The sequence below is a fragment of the Vombatus ursinus genome, unplaced genomic scaffold (genome assembly GCF_900497805.2).
Source record: "Vombatus ursinus unplaced genomic scaffold, bare-nosed wombat genome assembly UNPS02014770.1, whole genome shotgun sequence".
Lineage (NCBI taxonomy): Eukaryota > Metazoa > Chordata > Mammalia > Diprotodontia > Vombatidae > Vombatus > Vombatus ursinus.
In genome coordinates, this window is record NW_020954548.1 from 38,459,343 (window position 1) to 38,481,241 (window position 21,899).

Genomic DNA, 21,899 nt, shown 5'->3' on the forward strand with positions numbered 1-21,899 from the left:
TCCCCCGCCTTTTTTCAGAAAACTCTGATGTAGAAGAGAAGAAATCTGAAGAGATCGTGGATGAGGAGTCTGGACTAGTAGTTACTTTCTGTAAAAAGGGGATGGTGATGCCACATGCAAGATATGACTGTATGACACACCCCTTTGAGTATGTTTGTTTGTTTTTTTTACCATGGTAGCAATAGAGAAGTGTTTTCTTAAGGGAAAATACTTTTATTCTGACTGACTTTATGAAAACCTTGTCTTTGAGACATCCTGTAAAGTGTCATAAAGTCTACTTGCATTTGCTTGTACATGTTAGTGGATTATTTCAATATGAAATGTTCCATCTAACTTACTAAAACTTATATTTTGGAGTTTATTTCAACTGGCATTCTCAAATGAACCATTCAAATTATAGCAAACAGTAAAATCTAACTGAGTTTGCCTTTCCTTTCTGGGTAGACTTTACTTTTGGGATATAGATCAAAACAATTTAACTTGTGGAGAATAATAATTCAAGTGTGTTTAACTTGAAGCTACCTATTTCTTTTGTGATCTTTTCATGTCAGTTTTTGGTTTTGTGTTTTGTTTTTGTTTTTTTTACTATTAAGTATTGTCTGACTTTCTAAATGAAAAAAGTGCAGTGGATAGAGCACTGGCCCTGTAGTTAGGAGGACCTGAGTTCAAATCTGGCCTCAGACACTTGACATTTACTAGCTTTGTGACCCTGGGCAAGTCACTTAATCCCGATTGCCTCACAAAAAAAATCAAAAAGAGGAGGGAAAGAAAAAAAAAGTGAAACTTCTCCTAATTGAATTTATCCTATTATATTTATCTTCAAGGATCTATCCAAATTCATTTGTTATATCACATATAGCTTGAAATGAGTGAGCTGCCAGCTTTGTCCTAGGAGTTTTTTTGTTATATAGAAGTTGTCGTGATGAGATTTGTCTGCATAAATTCAAGCCTTTTTTAAAAGCCACACCACTCAAATGAGATCTCAAGAAAATCACAGTTTCTGAATTGGAAGAGACCTCAGCAGCCTTTTACAACATGCCAGACAAGTGATCTAACCTTTGCTGCGAGACCCACAAGGATGCGGAGCATACTATTTCCCAAGGCAGCCTCTTCTGCTTTGGGATGGCAGTCTGTCACATGACAGCCTTTAAAGTGTTTTAAGATGGCCACCATATAAACCCCTCTTTTCTTCCCTCCCAGCCATATCCTCTCTAAACTACAAACAGCCCTCATGTGGCATAGACTCAAGGGCCATCACCATTCTGGTAGGCTGCCACTGATTGTTCTCCAGCCTGTTGGTGTCTTTTATAAGTTTTGTTGTCCGAGACTGAACACAAGTATTCCAGAGGAGGTCTGGCCACAAAAGAGTATAGGAACATATCTGCTCTGTCCCAGATACTGTATTAAGCTCTGAGAATATCCCTCCTTACTCCTGGAAGTTCTGCCTCTCAGTGAAATGAAAGACCATGTTACCATTTTTATCTATCATATCGTACTCTTGGCTCATTTTGAGCTTGTAGTCCACTAAAACCCCTGAATCTTTTTCAGATAAACTGCTATCTAACTATCCCTTGTACTTGTGCAGTTTTTTTTTTTAAACCTAGGTGTAAGGCTTGATGTTTATCCCTATTCAATTTTATCTTATTAGATTCAACCTAACGTGCTAACCTATCAAGATCTTTTGTGGATCACTGTCTCCCAGATTTGGATCCTCACAAATGTGAAAAAGAAGGTTGTCTATTCTTTGATCCAAGTCATTGGTGAAAATGTTAAATGCTGCCAGGCAGGGGGTCAAGCCAGAGACCCTTAAGGCATTCTGTCGGAAAATATTAATGCCTACTTTTTGAGTCTAGCCTTCCAATTACTTCCATATTCACCTAATTATTCTCACCCACATAAACATGAGATGTTTTATCAGATGTTTTGCTAAAGTTGAGTTAAACTGTTTACAGCATTCTACTGACCTCCCATTTTAGTAACTCTGTCAAAAAAGAAATAAGGTTAATCTGTATGACCTATTCTTACTTGAAACTGTTCTAGCTCTTTGTGATCATTGCTTCCATTTCTGGATGCTAACCATCTCTTTAATATGTTCCATAATTTTGCCAGGAATCCAACTCAAGCTTGCTCACCTATAGTTTGCTCATTGAGTTCATTCTTTGCTCTCTTTTGAAAATGGGACAGTTGCTCTTCTCCAGTCCTGCTGAACCTTGCTGTTGTTTATTTTTCACAAATCACTGATGGTGGCTTAGCATTATATCTGCCAGTTCTTTCAAGACCCAAGGTTGCAGGTTGACCTGAGCCTGGGTGACTTGAATTTATCAAGGGGAACCAGGTGTTCCATTACTATCTTATTACTTTTTTCTTTTGAAAGGAAAAAATATATAATTACCCACTGAAAAAAGCTATACATGTATAATTACTGTGAAAAGAACATTTTTACATTTCTGTTCAAGTGAAGATGATATTGTTTTATCATTGTTCTCTTTGCTTCCACTGTCATTTTCTTAATAAGCATAATTACAGACCATGGTTAGGTTTTATACATGCCAAATTTGGGATGAATGGGAGAGTATAACATATCCAGATCAATATGGTATATTCTATATTTCTATAATTATATATTTAATATATAATTACATATTGCATGATATAATATATTAAATATATAATAATATGTTGTATAATTATATATTAAATATATATTCTATAATATATATCTATATTCTCTTTTATCACTAACTTTGATTTTGTATTGATTTCAGACGAACAGAGAATGAGACATGTATTCCTGTTGAGCAAAATTCAGAAATATGTGGTCAGTGCTACTGCTATGTTTGTGATAAACTAGCATCAGAGGTAAGGTTAGATTAAGTCAAATCGAAATTGAAGTGCTGAAAAAATAGATACTTTTATGGATTTTAGGACTGTTATACTTAAGAGTATTTTATGTGATTAGACTTTTAGACTAGTTATATTGGGAAAACTTGCTGATAGATTTCATAAAAGCTTTTATATAAGTCCTCTATAAGGTTACCTACCTACGTAAATCAAAATGGATTGCTGAAGTTTTCTTTATAATATGATTTACACAATTACCTATTTAATCATTTGCACGCTTTTAATAATTTAGTAAACAATTTGTCCAAATGTATATAAAATTTTTGAAATTAGTAATTCTCTATGAAAAAAATAGCTCAGAATTAGCATTAAATTATTGTTGAAGAAGATTTAAAAGTAACTGCTGAAAGAACAATTTACTTTCCTTTTATTATTGCTAAACATAGTTTGTGTTTCTGAGTCTATCAGAGACTTAAAGTTGGAGTATAATCTGTAAATACAAAGTGTTCCTGTATCTATGGAAATATTACATAAATCTGTTTTTAAAAAGATGTTTCCCCATATTATTTTTCTGTATTTTATGTGGTTTCATTAGCATAAGGTTTATGCGTGTTTAAATGAGGATCTAGATTTTTTTAATAGAGTAATCTTAGTTGACTTTGAGTAAGTGTGTAGTTATCCCTTCCACATTGCGACTTTACCCATCACAATTTTTTAAAAAATTTTTTTTGGGGGGGGGGGTGAGACAGTTGGGGTTAAGTGACTTGCCGAGAGTCACACAGCTAGTGAGTGTTATGTGTCTGAGGCTGGATTTAAACTCAGGTCCTCCTGACTCCAGGGCCAGTGTTCTATCCACTGTGCCACCTAACTGCCCCTCCCCATCACAATTTTGATATATCGTGGGTCAGCATAAGAAATTAAATAGGAATTTTTGGGGAGTTTTGCAGAAGCTGCAGATGACACGCGAAGGCCAGCGGATGACACAAAAAAAGTTTAGAAACTCAGGAATGCATAAAACATATACATATAGTATTGTATAATATCAACCCCAATTTTACAATAAGGTACTATGAACACCCCATAAAAGAAAAAGAAAAAAAAATCAGACTTCCTCTCTGGTACAAAGGGAGGGCCAAAATATTTTATGCGGATTTTCCGCATTGCACGGGCACTGTACCCTTAACCCCCATGATGTGGAAGAGTTAACTGTATCTTTTATCTTTAGAAATGTGTCTTAGGGGGCAGCTAGGTGGCGCAGTAGATAGAGCACTGGCCCTGAAATCAGGAGGACCTGAGTTCAAATGTGACCTCAGACACATAACACTCACTAGATATGTGACCCTGGGCAAGTCACTTAACCCCATTGCCTAGCACCCCCCCCAAAAGGAAAGAGAAATGTATCTTAATTGGTTAAATCAATTGTCTTGCTTACTGAGGCCAAGAGATTATAAATTAGAACCTTCTATGTGCCAGTTAATGCCTGTCTTTCATAGCTAAACTCTACCTGTCTTTTCATGAGTACATCTCGTAACATCCCCTGCTGCTTTGATGAATTTGTTTTGACATTCAATTTGATGAATTGAATTTGATTTCAGGGCAGTGATTTAAAAAAAATAAAGTACATCATAATGAAAGAAAATAAAATGAAAATGGAGACCCTTTTCCAATGATGTTAGACTATTCCTCAGGCCAAAAGAGCGTGAAATCTGGAACATGATTAACCTTGGATTGAGATTCAGTTTCTGGCTTATGTAATGAAGCTGAAGGCAAAATCTGTCAACCTACTTTACAGCAGCAGTGTTAAAAGAAATTGTAAAATATTTACGTATATACTGAGTTAATATAGCTTGTAAGAAAGTTGTCCCAGATATACAGGAAAAAGCTGTGGGGGTTTTTTACTTTCTTGAAGAGCTAAACTCTCCAAACTGTACAATGCTTCAGCACACTTGAGAATTGTTCTTCCTTTGAAACCATCTTCTGTCAGTTAATATCATTGGAAATGACTGGCTGGCAAATTGTGGGAGCCCTTGCCTGAATCCCTGTGTCAGGATTGCTACCACCCTGCCACCCCCAAAGTGCTAGTAGTTCTAGGACACTCATCTATCCTGGCAAGAGAGTATAAATGGATTGGTGCACTTCCATTATTATACTGGAAAAACTGTTCAGTACACTTGCCCTATTAATGATGGATCGATATTGTCATTTTTATATACCGAAAAAAGCATGTTACTGTCTTTTGGAACTAAGGTATACCTTGCCTATAACACCTTCTGAGAAACAGTTGGTCACCTGTCAAGACACTGTGTAACATACAAGAGATTCCTTGTTTTTTAAAGTTAAAGATTTTGGTTTTTGTTTTTTTTAAACAGTGTCGGTATTGGACGACTTCTTCCTCTTGTCATTGCAATGCCCATAACAAAAGTAAATTTTGGAAGGATCAGCGAAATATTACTTTGACTGGTGTTCTTGTAATTTTTAACCTGGAACCCACAGAGATAGACACAGATCTCCGTCATGGGGGTAGGCAATTGATATTTTTATGTTGCTTTAAAGTCATTACAGTTTGTTCCTCTGTTATCTCACTTAAAATAATTTTCTATGACTTTTTCTTTTCTTCTCCTGAATAAAAGACTTTTTTCCCCCTCTGCCCTCCCCCCCCTTATTTTATTTTAGGAGAGCTTCTGTTTAAATTTCTTCGAGAGCTTTCTATACAATATAACAACTATCTTTCTGGAGAGATTGTTCTGAGTTTTCAAGACTGTGTGTGTCCCTCAAAACAGAAACCTGGCCAATGCAGTGTCTGCAGCCAGCTTCAAAATGAGGTTATATATAGGTGGGTAAAGTATTAGTGATACCACCGTAGTAAAATTTGAGGACCAAATCTGTCTCTTGTTAGCATTGTGTACTTATCTTGTAGTGACCCAGTGGTACCTGAGGTAAAGATTATGTCATGCTATGAAAACTTTTTTTTCTTTCCTTTTATGATCTTGAATGATACTTTGTATCCTAAGTATATTATATATTCCTTTCAGAATTTTCCTTGGTGCAATATTTTGTAAAATTCCAGAAACTTTTAAGAATATTAAATGAATATTGGTATCTACATATTACCACTGATATAATGACTTCCAAACAGTCTCTTTTTCTGTGACATTTTCACAACTGGCTAGGGTATTTTAATGCCCACCTGAAATAAATAAGAAAATAGAGTATCAATAGCAGTTACCTTATTGACAACATAAGATTTTTTAGAATACATGTTAATATTATGGGAAGTCAAAACAGCTTTCCTGCTGATTTTGTTCACAATCCAGCAAAGCCCTTTATTAACATACCAACGTAAGTACAATCTGGTTGATGCTTTATTGAATTGTTTTCTCTGAGAATTGTTACTATCGGCTTTTGAAAATTGTTTAAATTTAGAGTTAATTAGCTACTTTTATGGTAAAAGTCTAGTAGCCAGGCAGATATGTATACCATCCCAGGTTTGGTTGTGTTTTGTTTTATTTTTCAGCAGTTGAGTTCCAGGAGAGATTCTAGATATAATTTGGTACCCAGCAATTAAGAATCCAATCCCATTTTGACGGATGGTGACAGAGGAAAAGTATTATAGTTTTTACCAGTTAAGATAAGACAGGCAATGTTCAGGGAAATTGGGTGCCAGCCCTCTTAAAGTGAGATAATTTTAATAAAGGTCTCTTTCCTATTTTGATCACTGTTATCTATTGGCCAGTCTCCTGACTTTCAATTTTGTAGGAGAAATTGAGAAAAGAAAATACCTTTTAACTTTACTGTCCAGATTTTATTAGCAATAATACTGTGTCATTTTAGAAACATTGTCTCTTTAATTCTCGAAACCTTACAAGGTAGGTAGGACTGGTGTTAGTCTCATTTTAGATAAGAGCGTTGATGCTCAGAAGCTGAGAGGTTGATATAGGATTATATATGAATGACAGTACTGAGAATGAGACTTGGCTCTTCTGTCTTCTAGTCTAGCCGACATTTTCATACCTGTTATTTCTTACGTAAACTCTGGGTTCAGATACATGTTTAATGTGGGATACCTCCTAAAACATGAGCTAGCAGAGAGGACAAGAACTTGACTATTCATCACAGTAAATTTTTGAAGACTTCACCGGTTCTCTGTCTCCTGTACTGCCTACCAACTTGTTTCCAAGGGGAGTGGAAGACATTGGCTTTAATTTTTAAAAGCTTAATATAACATGAAATTTTTCCTCCTTGACAACTGAGTTAAGTTTATATACTTATTGATATGGATTATAAGCAAACCAACTGACCCAGCATCTATGGCTCTCCTCAGTCTTCAGGTTTCATTTGACCTATTTTAATGTCTGTTGCCAGGGATCCCGAAGATCAATTCTATTTGTCCTCATATCATCTTAAAAAGGGAGTAATTTAAATATAAATATGAAAATGCAATCAGTTAAGCATATTCTTTTTTTCCTTAGGTATTCAGATGTTTTCAATTTGGTATCTTCATTTATAAATAAAGCAGAAAAGGAGAAGCCTAAAAGTGCCGCTGTTATGTTGTTGGGAGTGGCCAGGGAAATAGCACTTCACAAGGACCCTGCTCAGTATGTATCTAGTTTTACATGTTGAGATCCCTTCACTGAAATAGAGTGTGAGTGACTGTCACCCCAAAAAATTTATGCTACCTAACCTCAAACTAGGCCTCAGGTGTTACTTGACAGTCTTTTTATTCTACCATTTTTTACTCTCTGTCTCTTTCCCTGTGCTGTTTCAAATCTTTTCTTCCTCCAAACTGCAGCTTTCCCTCCCTGTCACTATTCTGCTAAGAGAACTGAGGGCATCTAAAACCTCTTTTTTGTTTCTCCTATTCACAAAGGAAGCAGTACACCTATTCCTGATTGTGGTTGTTAATTAATCTTTGTTTCTGTGCCCTTGATCACATTTCTTCTTTCCAGGACCTTCTTCCATTAGCCATTTTCTTTTTGCATCTTCAGTCTCACCGTCTCCATTGACTTCTTCCCATTTATGTGTATGTACGTGTTTAGCTCTCCACAGTCCTAAGAAAGCTTTAACACCCTTCTTCCTCTCCCAAGTTCTGTCTCATCTTGTTCTTCCCTTTACTACTAAACTTGAAAAAGTTATCTATAGGGGCAGCTAGGTGGCGCAGTGGATAGAGCACTGGCCCTGAAGTCAGGAGGACCTGAGTTCAAATCCGGCCTCAGACTTGACACTTATTAGCTGTGTGACCCTGGGCAAGTCATTTAACCCCAATTGCCTTAAAAAAAAATCTGTATCTGATGCCTCTACTTGTAGACTCCCCACTATTTCTTCAACCCTATTTCACCATTCTACTGAAACTGTTCTTTCAGAGATACATTGCCAAATTATCTCTGTACATTTGACTCTGTTGACCATTCTAAATGTTTATTCTCTGACTCAGCTTTTTAAAATTTTAATTTTTATTCATTATATCACATTTTATTTTTATTGATTAATTTCTTAATATGTCCCTCCCCTACCCATGAGCCATCCCTGCCTTAAGTCCAGACAATCATCAGAACAACAAATCAAAATCTGCCTATTTCCAAAGTGTAAACGCTCTCACTTGACTTTGTATAAATTTATATGATTCTTTCCTATGCTTCTATGTGGTCAGCACATTTATTATTTCTTACAGCACAGAAATACTCCATTTCATTTATGTGCCACGATTAGTTTATCTATTCCCTTAATTGACAGACATCTACTTTGTTTCCATGTTTTTGCTACTATAAAAAGTGCTGCCATTTTGGTGATTGTGGTACTTTTCTATCTTTGACCTTCTGGGGATGGGGAGGAATATTCCTTAAATTTCTTTCATTGCTCTCATATGTGTTTCTTTTCTTTTTTTTTTTTTTTTTTTTTAGTTTATTTTTAGTTTTCAGCATTCACTTCTACAAGATTTTGAGTCCCATATTTTCTCCCCATCTCATCCCTCCTCCCACCCTAAGATGGCATGCATTCTGAATACCCCTTTCCCTAATCGCCCTCCCTTCTATCTCCCGCTCCCCCTTCTTTTATCCCCCTCATCTTCAATTTTCCTGTAGGGTAGGATAGATTTCTTACCTCATTTCCTGTATATCTTATTTCCCAGTTTCATGTGAAAACAATTTTTTTAACATTTGTTTTTAAAACTTTGGGTTCTAAATTTTCTCCCTTGTTGCCTTCCCACTCTCATTGAGAAGGCAAGCAACTCAATATAGGTTATAAATGTGTAGTCATCTGTTATGTGCTTTTAAAAATATATAAAATAATTGTGGGGAGACCTTACCTTAGTGTGAAAGCTTCTAGTGTTTCCCCATTTGAAATAATGCTAGGTTTGGGTTTTGTGTATATCCATTTTCTCATTAAAAATGATCCTTCTAGGGAGCGCTAGGGTACAGTGGTTAGAGCACAGGCCCTGGAGTCAGGAGGACCTGAGTTCAAATGCAGCCTCAGACACTTGACACTTAGTAGCTGTCTGACCCTGGGCAAGTCACTTACACTGATTGCCTTGGCGTGCTCCCCCCCCCCAAAAAAAGATCCTTCTACATCTGTGTTTTTAAGGAGTTTTTTTGGGGGGGGGTACCATAAACAAGTTGTATATGGATTGTTTTTAATGTGACTAATAAGAATTTTCTCTTCAAAGAACTAGCTTTTGTTTTTATTGATCATTTCTATGAGTTTTTTTATATTTATCTTTCTCCTCTGTCAAGATTTCCTCTTTTGTGTTTATTTTTGAGTTTATTTCAGCTAATCAGTAAGTATTTATTAAGTGCCTACTATGTGCCAGCCACTGTAGATTAAAAAGCAAAAATGAAACAATTCTGCTCCTGAGGAACTTATAATGGGGAAGACAACATGCAAATTAGGTACTGTGGCATGAAAATTAACTGGGACAAAGTAATTATACATAATGACTAATACAGTAAACCTTACAAATTTTTACATCTTTGATACAAATTTGCAGTGTCCTTTTGCAGCAATCATTTGTTTTACATGATTTGTCATTGAGTTCGTAAGATTTTGACACATTCTATAATTCATCATCAAACTTCACTTATGTCATATAAACCTACCTTTGACAAAGAGTCAGTCTTTCCAGGTCTAGCCTTAATTAAAGCCCATAGATTTTTTAGTTGGGTTTAAGTCAGGTGAGTTCCCAGGACAGTATAGCATATTTATCTCTATCTCTTGGGTAATTTTTCCAATCTTCAGTATTTCAGTCTTACTGTCTTGCCTATGACAAGCATTTTTTTTTCTTTATAACAGTGGCTGTAGCTGTTTTTTAATTATCTTCTCACTGTTATTTCAGCTCTAAGAAGCCTACACTGCACTGTAGAGGAATCAGAAACAACCCTCCAATTGCCAAGTTCCTTTCTGAAGGTCATTGCTTGTTTTCTGAGAATTAGGCAGTTTTGCAAGCAATAGTTTGACATTATTCATTTCCTTAGAGTAATATCCATTCTTAAAAGACCACAGAATTAAAAACAACAGAAGAGCAAGGAAAAATGTGTATTTGGCACTAAATCTAGCACTCAACTGACAGAAGTAATAAAAATAGGGGAACCAGTTAAATTAGGTTTCATCTGGTCAAGGTAGGACATTCTCAGCTTAGTATCAGTAAAAACACATGATCATAAACATTGATGTCATAGAGTAAAACAATATTTTATTGTTTGTTTTTTTTTAATTTGGGAGGTAATTGGTTGGAGGAGGTAACCCTGTTACTCTCCCCCCTCCAAAAAAAAAGAGCCATTGAAGTTTTTTGTGTTTTGTTTTTAACATGCAGAATAAAACAGAAAGAAGGCCAGAAGGAAACACAGACAAGCAAGATAGCTTTGAAAGTTACATGTTGAATTTTTTATAATCTTAAAAGGAAAAATAAGCTGTACATAATAGAGATTTACAGTTTCATATGCAGTCCTCTTTAACAGTTTTATTTTGTATATGGAAGTGCTCATTTTATTGTATTAAGTTCAGCAAAAAAAAATTAAGCCGTATCAAAATTATTCGTTGCCCAAGTAATTCACACACAACTATAGATATACAAAGCAGATATAGGCACTAGTAACAGGGGTTGGGAAGAGATGAGCAAAAAGACCCCATGTAGAAAGTGGCACACATTTTTAAAATTAAGTTGGTTCATTAAACTTCTTTTTCTATTTTGTTAATGTATTCTCAGGGATAAATTTTTTCCTTTGTTGCTGCTTTAGTTGCATCCCAGCAATTTTGGGTTGGTTTTTGTGTTTTTGTTTTTTCAATAATTTTAAGGTGTCATGTGGTGCTGAGAATATGTTCATTCTTTAGTGTTTCCACTCAAAAGATGCCATAAGCTTTTCAGATGTAATTTCTAAATTTTCCTTTTTTCTTTTTGTTAGATTTATACATCTTTGAGAAGATATTAAAGTCTACAGTTATCGTGTTGCCCATGTCTTTTTGCAGTTCAGTTAACTTCCGTTTTTGAAGTTGTTAATTTTTTTTCTTTTTACATTTCTCTCTCTCTTGAAACTCATTTCCTTGTCCAGCTAAGCATATGATTCAGGATCATCCCTCCAACATTCAGTTGGAGAAAGTAGTATTATTACACTGCTCCCTTTTCCACTGCTTCCTTTTTCCTTGTCCTCTTTAATTCTCTTCCCTTATAATCTGTTTTTGAATTCTATTCTTTAATATATGGGTTATAACCTTGTTCCTTCTTTATGACGGTAGAATTTTCTGGACTACCAAATTTGGACTCCCTCCTGTTTCATTTCTCTGTTACTACATTAAAGAACTTAATGCCCATCCCTATTTTTTCTGCCGTTCCTCAGTCTTAGAAGGGCTTAATTCTTGAAACAGGCACTGTCAATTGTTAATAGTATTGCTGTGTCCTGAATCATGGAGCCCAGTCCCACCCCATTCCCTTTCCATAATCACGATTCCTAAGGCCAAATTTACTGTCCTCCGCATACTTATTTTTTCCATCAAATCAGCCATGTAATTTTGCTACCAGAAATACTAATGCACTTTTAGGCTACTTTAATAAAAGCAAAATGTCTAAAGGCAAATAATAGCCTCTCCCCTTCCTCCTCCCCCCATGCACTGATCAGCCTACGTCTTGCACTTAGGAAAAACTTAGTAAAGATTATTATAGTCTCATGCTCATGTCTAGGTGCTACATTTTAAAGAAAACTATGAAAAAGAGGGTGTCTAAGATGATGAGACATCTTAAAACCATAGTATAAGGAATAGTTGAGACAACTGTATACAGCATATCTGTATATATTTGTTTGCATGTTGTCTCCCCTTTTATATTGTGAGCTCGTTGAGGACAGGGACTATCTCTTACTTTTTTTGTATCCCCCAGTGCTTAGCACAATGCGTGGCACATAGAAAGTGCTTAGTGTTTATTGATTCATCTGTTTGGAGAAGAAAAAACTTGTTGGGAACAGATATTTGCTATTGGTCTTCAAATTTTTGAAGCCATATGGATAAGGAGTTAAATTTATTGCTTTCTCTATGTAGCTCCATTGTACAGAATTAGTACCAAGGGTTGAAAGTTAGAAGGAGGCAGATTTTAATCCAGTGTGAGAAAAATTTCCTGGAAGTAGTCTTCAAACAATGGAATATAATTTGGTGAATAGTTCTTTTCAAGGGTTCAGGTGTAGGCCTGGATATTGTATAGAAGGATTTCCTGTGTCAGGTTAGGGGTTGGACTAGATGAACATGCCCCTCATAACTCTGAGTCTACAAAGCTAGCATTTTTGTCTTCCAATTTGTGTCTTTTTATTTCTCGGGAAAAAATGGGTTATAATTTTAATGCATGTTTAGTTGGACTGAACTTTTATTTTGTAAGAACCAAATACATGAACCAAATTATCCATTATAACCAAGAAAAAAAATTTTTTTCAGAGATCTGAACCACCAAAAAATTGTTGATAGAGTATTTGTAGCACCATTTTTTTCTAAACTTGAACATAGCGAATTAGATAGAAACATCTAACTGAGTGATGTTATATCATGACTTGGTTAAGTGTTTGACCCTTCAAGTCTAGCCTCAGTTTGCCCTGAGTTAACAAGTCTTCAAATAATTGATGGGTTGGAAATACTCCCAATCTTGTCAGGCACATCTCAGCCCTTAGAATCTTGCTTCCAATCCTAATATTTGTGGTTTTAGAAGTTGCTCACTCCAATATCACCAAAGAGGTCTTAATTGCTAAATCTGAAGACCTTTTCTCAGTCCACATTCTTCTTGACCTCTCTAAGCATAAAAGAAGTAGCTTTTCTCTTTCTCAAGGCAAACTCCTCCACGTCAGCATTTGATCCATCTCCCTCTCATCTTCTCCAACAGATTGTCCCCTCTCTCATTCCCACTTTTTCTCTAATTTCAGTGTCACCCTATCTACTGGCTCATTCTGCCTACAAAGCTCTTGTCTCCCTCATCCTTGATAAAACCTTCATTTGATCTGACTGTGCCTGCTAGTTACCATTCTATTATCTCCTCCCCTTCTTGGCTAAATTCCTTCAGAAAATCATTTACACTAGTTGCTTCCACTCCTCTCACTAGCTTTTAAGTCCTCTGGTTTCTGGTTTTCAACCTCTCCTCTCCAAAGTTACAAATGATCTCTTGGCCTTTTGTCTGTCTTCATGCTTCGTAGCTTCTCTCTCTAGGTTTCTGTGACAGTGTTCTTTCTCTTTGTCCTTTGCTGGATCTTCATTTTTGTCATACCTGCTAACTGTGGTTATCCCTCCAAAGGTTTCTCTTGGACTCTCATTTCACTCTGTACTGTTTAGTTTGACACTCTGATCAGCTCCCCATGGGTTCAGTTACCTTCTCTGTGCAATAATTCCCACATCCAACCCTAGTTCCTGCTGAGCTAGGTCATGAATCTCCAGCTGCTTCTTGGACCTCTGAAACTGGATGTCGTCCCAAACTCATAGTATCTAAAATAGAACTCATTATTAATGCTTGTTGAATTGAATTTGAAGACCTAAGAAATTTTTTTTAATTACATTAAAAAGTAGACTCAGGATCATTGATGCCTTTCTCACAGGACTATCTCCCTCTGCAGTATTCACTATAAAGGTTTGAATGTCAGATTGAGGTGTAATTGGGGCAGCTGTGGGTCAGGTTTGGCTCTCTAGTCTGACCAGAGCATAGAGCCTGTGATCCAGATACAGAGCTGTAAGAGTTCGAGTTTGGTAGCCCCTGGAGAGTAGTTCATTTTCACTGAGAAGACATAGGGATCACATGATTTTATTGGGATATAGAGGAAAAGAGCATTGACCTTGTCAAAGACATGGATCAACACTCTGGACCCACCACTGCATAACCCCAGACAAACCATCTCACCTATATGAGCCTCAGTTTCCTCATTTGTAAAATAAGGACAATAATTGACCTACTTACCTGGTTTTTGTGGAAAGATTTTATAAAGTGCTATATCAATGTGAGCTGCTAGTGTCTTCATCCTAGTCATGATCAAATATTAAGGTTTGTGCGTGACACTACTGAGCGTTGTTTAAAAGAAATTAGACTTGATTGGTGTGCTTTTGGATGGTGTTTAATATAGATTGTCTATGATCCATGCTTCAGTTATGATTACAAACGATTAGACAAATATACAAAACAGTTTTGTTGTGAATAAGCAGGAGTGAGTACCTGGATTTATTGAGTGAAAAGGAGTTTCTGGTAGAGTTGAAAATTCAGGCTGTGCTGGGCCCTTTGACTTTATGATATTCAGTAAAATCCCTTCATTATAATGACATTAATTTAGTCTGTGGATAGTTTTTAAGTCAGTATGATTAACCCACATTTAACGTTTGGTTTAGGTCCTGGCAAAATCTTGGGCCATCTGAGTCTTTGAAATTAGCTGTACCTTTTCTCATGTCAAGGTAAGTTAGTTATTCTGACATAGGAATGAAAGACATACAATCTCTTTGTTCCTAACAGTTCCTTGTTTTAAACTATCCAAGTTCCCCAACATTCTTTCTGATGTTTGAGTTAATTAAAACCACAGGGCAGCTAGGTGGCACAGTGGATAGAGCATCGGCCCTGGATTTAGGAGGACCTGAGTTCAAATTCGGCCTCAGACACATAACACTTACTAGCTGTGTGACCCTGGGCAAGTCACTTAGCCCCACTGCCTACACCCCCCCCCCCCCCCCCCCCCCCCCAAAAAAAAAAAAAAAAAAAGACCACAGAAATACTTAGCTTTGGGCTTGGTTTGAAGATAGTGCTCCTGATTACAAATGATTACTTGAAAAGTAATCTAGAATTAGAGATCTAAATTTAGATTTAATTAATTTAATTAATTTAAATTTAGATCTATAAATTTAGAGATCTGTCACAACTAAAATTTTCATTTTAATCATTCGATTAAAATTCTGTTTACTTCAGAATTTCAAATGGATGTTTATCTAATAGCTCCTAAGATATGAACTACATTATTACTCATTTACTCACATAAGCAGAGTTTTGGCCCTGGTTAGCTTGTTCCTTAATTTCCCCTTATAGCTAACCGCTCCCCTATGTCCCATATGTGCATGTATTTTTCATATCCAACTACCCCAGTCTTTTAGCTTTATTTCTTCCAGTCCAAATCACTTACTGTCCTGGACTAAGGAACTTTTCCTAATCTCATCTTACCCAAAAGCTTTCCATTTCCTTTTCCATTTCTCCATTTCTCTGATATGGATTCTTTCCAATAGAATTAGGAGCTTATTTTAGAGAAAATAGCATATTACATAGTTTTTCTAGAAGAATATAGAAACAATGGTTTGTTATTAAAGCCATTCATTTCAAATAAAATTAAAGCTTGAAATTTATGTCCATTTGCATCCCCATACAATTATGAATTTTAAAAATTTGATATATTTTGTGTTTAATTCACTTCATTTCCGGATATATCCTTTCTTCCCCTTCTCAGAAGGCAACCCTTATAACAAAGAATGAAAAAGAGAAGGGGGCAGGGAGCTGTTCAACAAGATGAAACGATTTACCAACTGAGGCTAACCATTTTTGCAATGTTCCACATCTGTAGCCTCCCACCTCTGCAAAGAAAGAAAGGAGATGCATTTAGCAATAGTTCATAGAAGTCTTTCTATGCTTCTCTGTATTCTTTATTATCTACAACTAAAAATTCTTTTGTAATTATTGATACCTCATTAGCAATAGTTTATAGCTCTATTCTTCATGATTTACACGTATTACCTATGGATGTTAAATGACGTTTCCATTGAAGGAATACCTAATTTTTCTTAGCTCCTTTTCACTTCTAGCTAGAGGCCATGATATAAGATAGCTATAGAAAACCCTCTTTAATTTGTGGTTTTGTGAGCAATTCAAAGTTTATTAAGTGGGCTGCTGCCAACCCATGTAATCATATTATAGGCTCAAAGCTATCTCTTCTTAATGCTTTGTACTTTGATCCCTGACTTAGTCTGTTAAGTCATTCAAGCAGCACTTAGACTGTAGGCAGTAACCTCCCTCATTAACACCTTTGTGCTTTAGCTTAATGGAGGGAGGGCTTTTATCTATTCCTGCCTGTCATTGCCTCTAGGGAGGGAGAGTCCCCTATTCGATTAAGAATACTTGCTCATTCCTCTTTTCCTAAGAACTTTCTTTTTGTACTTAAATACTAACATTTTACATATACTTAGAAAAGTAGCCATATTCCCTGCTTCTACCAAGCTTCATAAAATAATTTCTTTCTTAAATCTAGGATTACCAAAAACCTCCAGAGGATGCTTGTGCTCAGTGACTTTCCCAAACAACTTTATGAAAAATTCATTAGCTTTTTCCAGACTATTCCTCTTCCCCCTTACTGTTTTACGTTCACAAATTGGTAAGTGTGTCATTTCAGTTGTAAATGTTTATATCTCATAATTTGGGAGTGTTGAAAAAATGGCTCAGTGAAGATTGGTGTCTGGAAGATCTGAATTCAAATTCTGCCTTGAATACTTCCTATCTCTGTGACCCTGGACACTCAGCCTGTTTTCTCATCTGTAAAATGGTGACAATAATAGCACCTATATAACAAGATTGTTGTGAAACTATGAGATTATATAAAGTGCTTTGTAAATATTGAAGTACTATTTACATATGAGTTACGATTATTTAATAATATTTCGTTAGCATGGGTCTTAATTAAACAGATCCAAGACGTCTGTGAGTTAGAAGATAAAACTGTAATTTACCTAAGACGCAGATGTTAAATGTAGTACATACTAAAAGTAACATCTGTGTTCTTCACCTCTGTTTCCACAACCTGAATTTGGCCAGTGAAATATTTGAGGTAGTCCAAGGTCTAATCCTTCATTCAGTGTATATTCTCTACAAGGACAATCCAACTTTATATCTCTGGCATCCTGTATGCCCTTTAACCTCTGATCTCCAGAGGATGTGAGGATCTTCCCGGTTCCCCTCAAATCTGCCATTCCTTACTCACATAATTCCTGTGACCCCTGCTGGTTCCAAATACAATGGCTGCTGCTATTCATTGAACTGGAAATCAAGCAGAACTAGCTTAGATGGGGAACAGGAGCACAATAAAATGTTTATGAATGCGGGAGATGGACAAGAGGAATAGGGTTGAAAATTATGCTATGGAATCTGGCTTTTATTTTTCCTTTATAAGTCTGTTTACCCTACCATATATGTTAAATTGAGATAGATAGATTTTTTTTAATTTATTTTATCCTGCTTCTTTGAAAATTAACTTCCATGTATGGTTAGGATAGGAATGTTACTGCCAATTCAGCAAATACTTTATTAAGCATCTGCTGTGTATACAGCACCATGTTAGGTGCCTTGGGAATGCAAAAACAAAAAAAGAGGCATGACCTGCCCTCAGGAGCTTATAGTCAAATGTGTACATCCTCACCCAGAAGCATAATACAGAGTAGAATATGATGGGGTGTGAGAAAGCATATTCTGTAGGAGGGAATCCTGTTAGGCTTCATGAAAGAAGTAACATCAGACGTGGGCCTATGATCCCATCAGGAGAAATAGAGAAGTTCACAGGAGAGGGTAGATAGGAATAAGATGATGTTCATTTTTTAACATGTTACATTTGAGAGGCATCCAGGTAGAGATAGACACAGGACTGCAGCTCAAGGGAACAAGGAGGCTGAAGACAAATTTGGGGGTCATTTGCATAGAAGTCGTAATTAAAACAACGGGATTGGTTAAGCTCACCAGGAGAGAAAAGGGAAAGAAAAGAGCCTCAGACAACATGCACACTGCGGCAGCAAGAAGATGACTGAGGCTGCAAAGAACCAAGTGGTAATTATTATTGGCAGCCAGAATATTCAGTCATCCATAGCACATTGTTCCCCAGGCATTCTGTGTGAACAGGATATTTTCTAGAATAACAGTTCTGGAAAATGTATTTGCTTGATATGTGTGTGTGTGTGTATGTGTGTGTATACATATATATATATACATACACACATATATATACATATATATGTATTTGAGAAGAGGTGTTGAATTTCTCCTGCATTTTGGTTTATAGGCACATGTCAGAAAAGTTGAAATTGAAAGGGAAAGTACAGAAAATGACTCCACTAAAAACAGGAATCTAAAAAACCAATAAAATATTACTGTGGAGATTTTTTCAAGGCCATAGAATTTAAGAGGAAAAAATTTTTAAATCCTTAACTCTGTGTGATCCTTACCAAGTGAACATGCTCCTATAAGCAACGTCACTATCTATCTATGCACATGTTGGTTCTCTGTGAAAATATTTAGGTTCTGAAATAAGGAAAGAATCATTCAATTTGTACCATTTTAAACCAACTTTCAGCCTGAATGTTCCATCATGGGATCACAGAACACTAACCACGGTTTTAAAAGGCCAGAACATTACTGGTGAACAAAAAAAGAATGGGAAGAAGGAATTCCTCTGGGAAGTTCTTACTGTGATAAAGGCTAGAACTGAAAAAATGGAGAACATGGGACAGTAAGTGCCTCACCACTCTATCTATACCTGTGGTGATTAACTTTGAGTTCTACTACATCACTAAGAAATAGTATTTTGTTTACAGTGGTTGCAAATCTAAGAAATAAAAGAGTAAGGTGCTTTTTAACAAAATGAAATCTATTGTTTCTCTTGTTCTCTATTGCTCTCTCTCTCTCTCCTCTTTCTGTGCCCCTAGTCACTCTATAGTTAAGTCATATTTGTGTTCTGGTGAGATTGTAATCTCACTGAGAGAGACATTAATTTCTTGATTTCATTGACTATTCTCTTGTTCTAAAAGCAGGAAACGGGTGTGTACATACACACATGTGTGTGTGAATTCCATCGTGTTCCTTATTATAAAACGTTCCTTTGCTACACAGTACTCCGTGTACAAATTGTCAAGGGATCTGACAGTTGTACAGTAGCAATACTAATAGCAAAGCCAACCAAATTTAAGATTAGTTGTGTCTAAATAAGGATTAGTCCAATTTGAGGGAAGAAGAAAACAATATTCAGAGAAAAGTAGTGGGGATTTGTATGACATAGAAATTCATATTCTGAAAGAACTAGTTGCAATAGACTAGGCATTCTTAATTTTCTTTTTTGTCTCATGGACCCCTTTGTCAGTCTAGTGAAGCCTATGGGCCCCTCCTCAGAATAAGGTTTTCAAATAATTGAAGGAAGTTATTTAAATAATTGAAAGAATTTCCGTTGAAGGTTAATGAAAATAAAGGTGTAATTTTTTCCTATCTAAGTTAATGGACCCCTGAAATCTATCCTTGGACCCCAAGTTAAGAACCCCTGGACTAGTGGGAATTTGTTGAAATAAGAGGCAATCTTCTTAAAGGGGCTGTCCCTAAACTTAGTAAAAGCCTAATAAGCCGGTTTCCACATTCTGTCAATGATCTCTAGTTTTTGTTGTCATCACTCAAGATGAAGAGTTCTTCACATATAGTCCCTTTCCTCATTTCTCATTTTCTACATTGGGAGTCCCTAACATACTGCCTTTTGTCACTCCCTACCCATCCCAGCCCTGAACCCTCCCAGTCTACCATAGTTTAGCACAATTTGTCCCAAGTGTACAACTAAGCTTTACCACAATGTGATGGAATTTTGTAGTGTAAATTATCCAGTTGAAATGAGTCATTGGATCAGTATTATTTCATTAGATTTATAGGGGTATTCTCTTGTAGAATTTTTTAAATGTTGAACTTAAACAAAAACCAAATAAAACGGATATTGCCGTATACGGAGTAGAACAGAAGAAAAAGGATCATACAAGAAACTGAATCTCTTCTTATATACAACTTTTGCATTAAATATATAACAAATTCAGTATTGTAACTCTTTCAGTTTGCTTCATCATCTGTCTTCTGGAATTTTGATTGGTCGTTGCATTGTTTAGAGTTAATTTAAGTTTTTCAAAGTTGTTTGTCTTCACAGTGTTATTATATAAATTGTTCTATAGTTTGCACTTCCTTCTGCATCAGTTCACACAAGTGTTCTAGGTTTCTTTGAAACAGTCCTTTTTGTCATCTTACAACACAATACTATTCCATTGCATTTATGTACTATAATTTATTCAGCCATTTCTCTCCCCCACCCTCAGTGGATACCTCCTTAGTTTCCACTTCACCACTATAAAGAGCTGCTGTAAATTTTTGTGCGTATGGATACTTTTCTTCTTTCTTTGATTTCTTTGGAGTGTAGGCCTAGTAATGGGATACATTTTCTTCTTAATGAAAAGAATTGATCTGGTTCTCCTACCAATATTAATTCCTCTTTTGGGCAGCAGGATTTAGGAGAAATTAATGTGGCAAATTGTATACAGGCTAAATTGAGAAGAGAACATTGGGCTCCAAGAATCTAGGCTTTTGCAGGATGGAGAACCAGAATTAAGATGGTTGTGGAGATATGACTGACTTTTCCCCCATGTGATCCCACAATCCAAAGATGACAGTATGTATGAAAAAAGAAAGAAAAGGTCTGTTCTTCCATTACAAATATTAAAGACCCCAAATTTATATTTTAACACAGTTTTGGAGAGGGAGTATATTTTTGCCACGGTGCTAATCAACATTTCTACTTTAGCTGAACCAGTTTAATATTTCACTACCTTTCACCTGAGTCTTTATATCTTCCCTTCCCATCATCCCAAATCTGTAATCTTCTTGAAGGCAGAGACTTTTTCGTTTTATGCTATGTACTTAATTAATTGGATTGATTCTTCATCTTTTGGAAAGAATAAAAAGCTTGGGGTGTGAAGGATGGTAGCCTGTCGAGCAGAGAACTTTGAAGTGGGCAGATATTTTAAGTGTATTGCCTGTGCCATAAGAGACCTTTTCAAAACAATTCATCATCAAAAGTACAATTTCCTAAAGGTTTTTAAATATTAGTGTATAGCTGTTGTCCTTGAGAACAGAGAGGCTTTTTTTTTTTTTTTAGTATCATGTCATTTGGATTCATAGAATTTTGACGTTTTCCTTTGGGGGTGCTGAGAGGAAGAGAGAATTTTAATCTGACCTGCTTTCATGAAAGTGGTTGCATTTTATAAGCAGTAATAGGTGGTTGAAGAAGCAAGGTGATTCAATGGAAGGGGCAAAGGATGGATTTTTAACTTTGGAAATATACCCTCCAAGTAACAAACAGGGCAATTTTGTTAGTGTTTTGTTAAATTTAATAAACCTAACAGAATTTCAAGGTTTTTTATGTGATCCTTTTTTTGATTCTCTTTTGTATATTGAAATATTTATTTCAAGGTTTTTTATGTGATCCTTTTTTTGATTCTCTTTTGTATATTGGAATATTTGTGTTTGATAATTAAGCTCATAATAAAAAAGAAAATTAAAAATAAAGTGCATATGTTCTTTTTTTTTTTTTAATGTACCCTTCACTTCTGGTCCTCAAAAGAGTTTGACTATAATCTTAAAGTCTCCTTCCAGTTCTAAAATTCCCTGATACTTTAATAGATTTTATGCTTCTTTGATAGAATGATAATTGTAACCATTGACCATTTAAGTTTCTTTTTGTAAATTGTCAGATTGACATTAAGTACAACCATTCTTAGTTTGGATGAGCTTTTTTCCAGTAATATATTGAAAT

General features: G+C 35.8%; 1 protein-coding gene across 1 annotated transcript in view; it reads left to right on the forward strand.

The window, feature by feature from the left end:
• Positions 1-21,899, forward strand: part of LOC114043640 — a 54,845-nt gene that overhangs the window by 10,243 nt on the left and 22,703 nt on the right. Inside the window, exons 5-12 of the mRNA XM_027862706.1 lie at positions 19-148; positions 2,766-2,859; positions 5,211-5,361; positions 5,515-5,674; positions 7,311-7,436; positions 14,665-14,727; positions 16,557-16,679; positions 18,642-18,797. Coding sequence (XP_027718507.1) covers positions 19-148; positions 2,766-2,859; positions 5,211-5,361; positions 5,515-5,674; positions 7,311-7,436; positions 14,665-14,727; positions 16,557-16,679; positions 18,642-18,797 — 1,003 coding nt within the window. The remainder of the gene's footprint in view (positions 1-18; positions 149-2,765; positions 2,860-5,210; positions 5,362-5,514; positions 5,675-7,310; positions 7,437-14,664; positions 14,728-16,556; positions 16,680-18,641; positions 18,798-21,899) is intronic.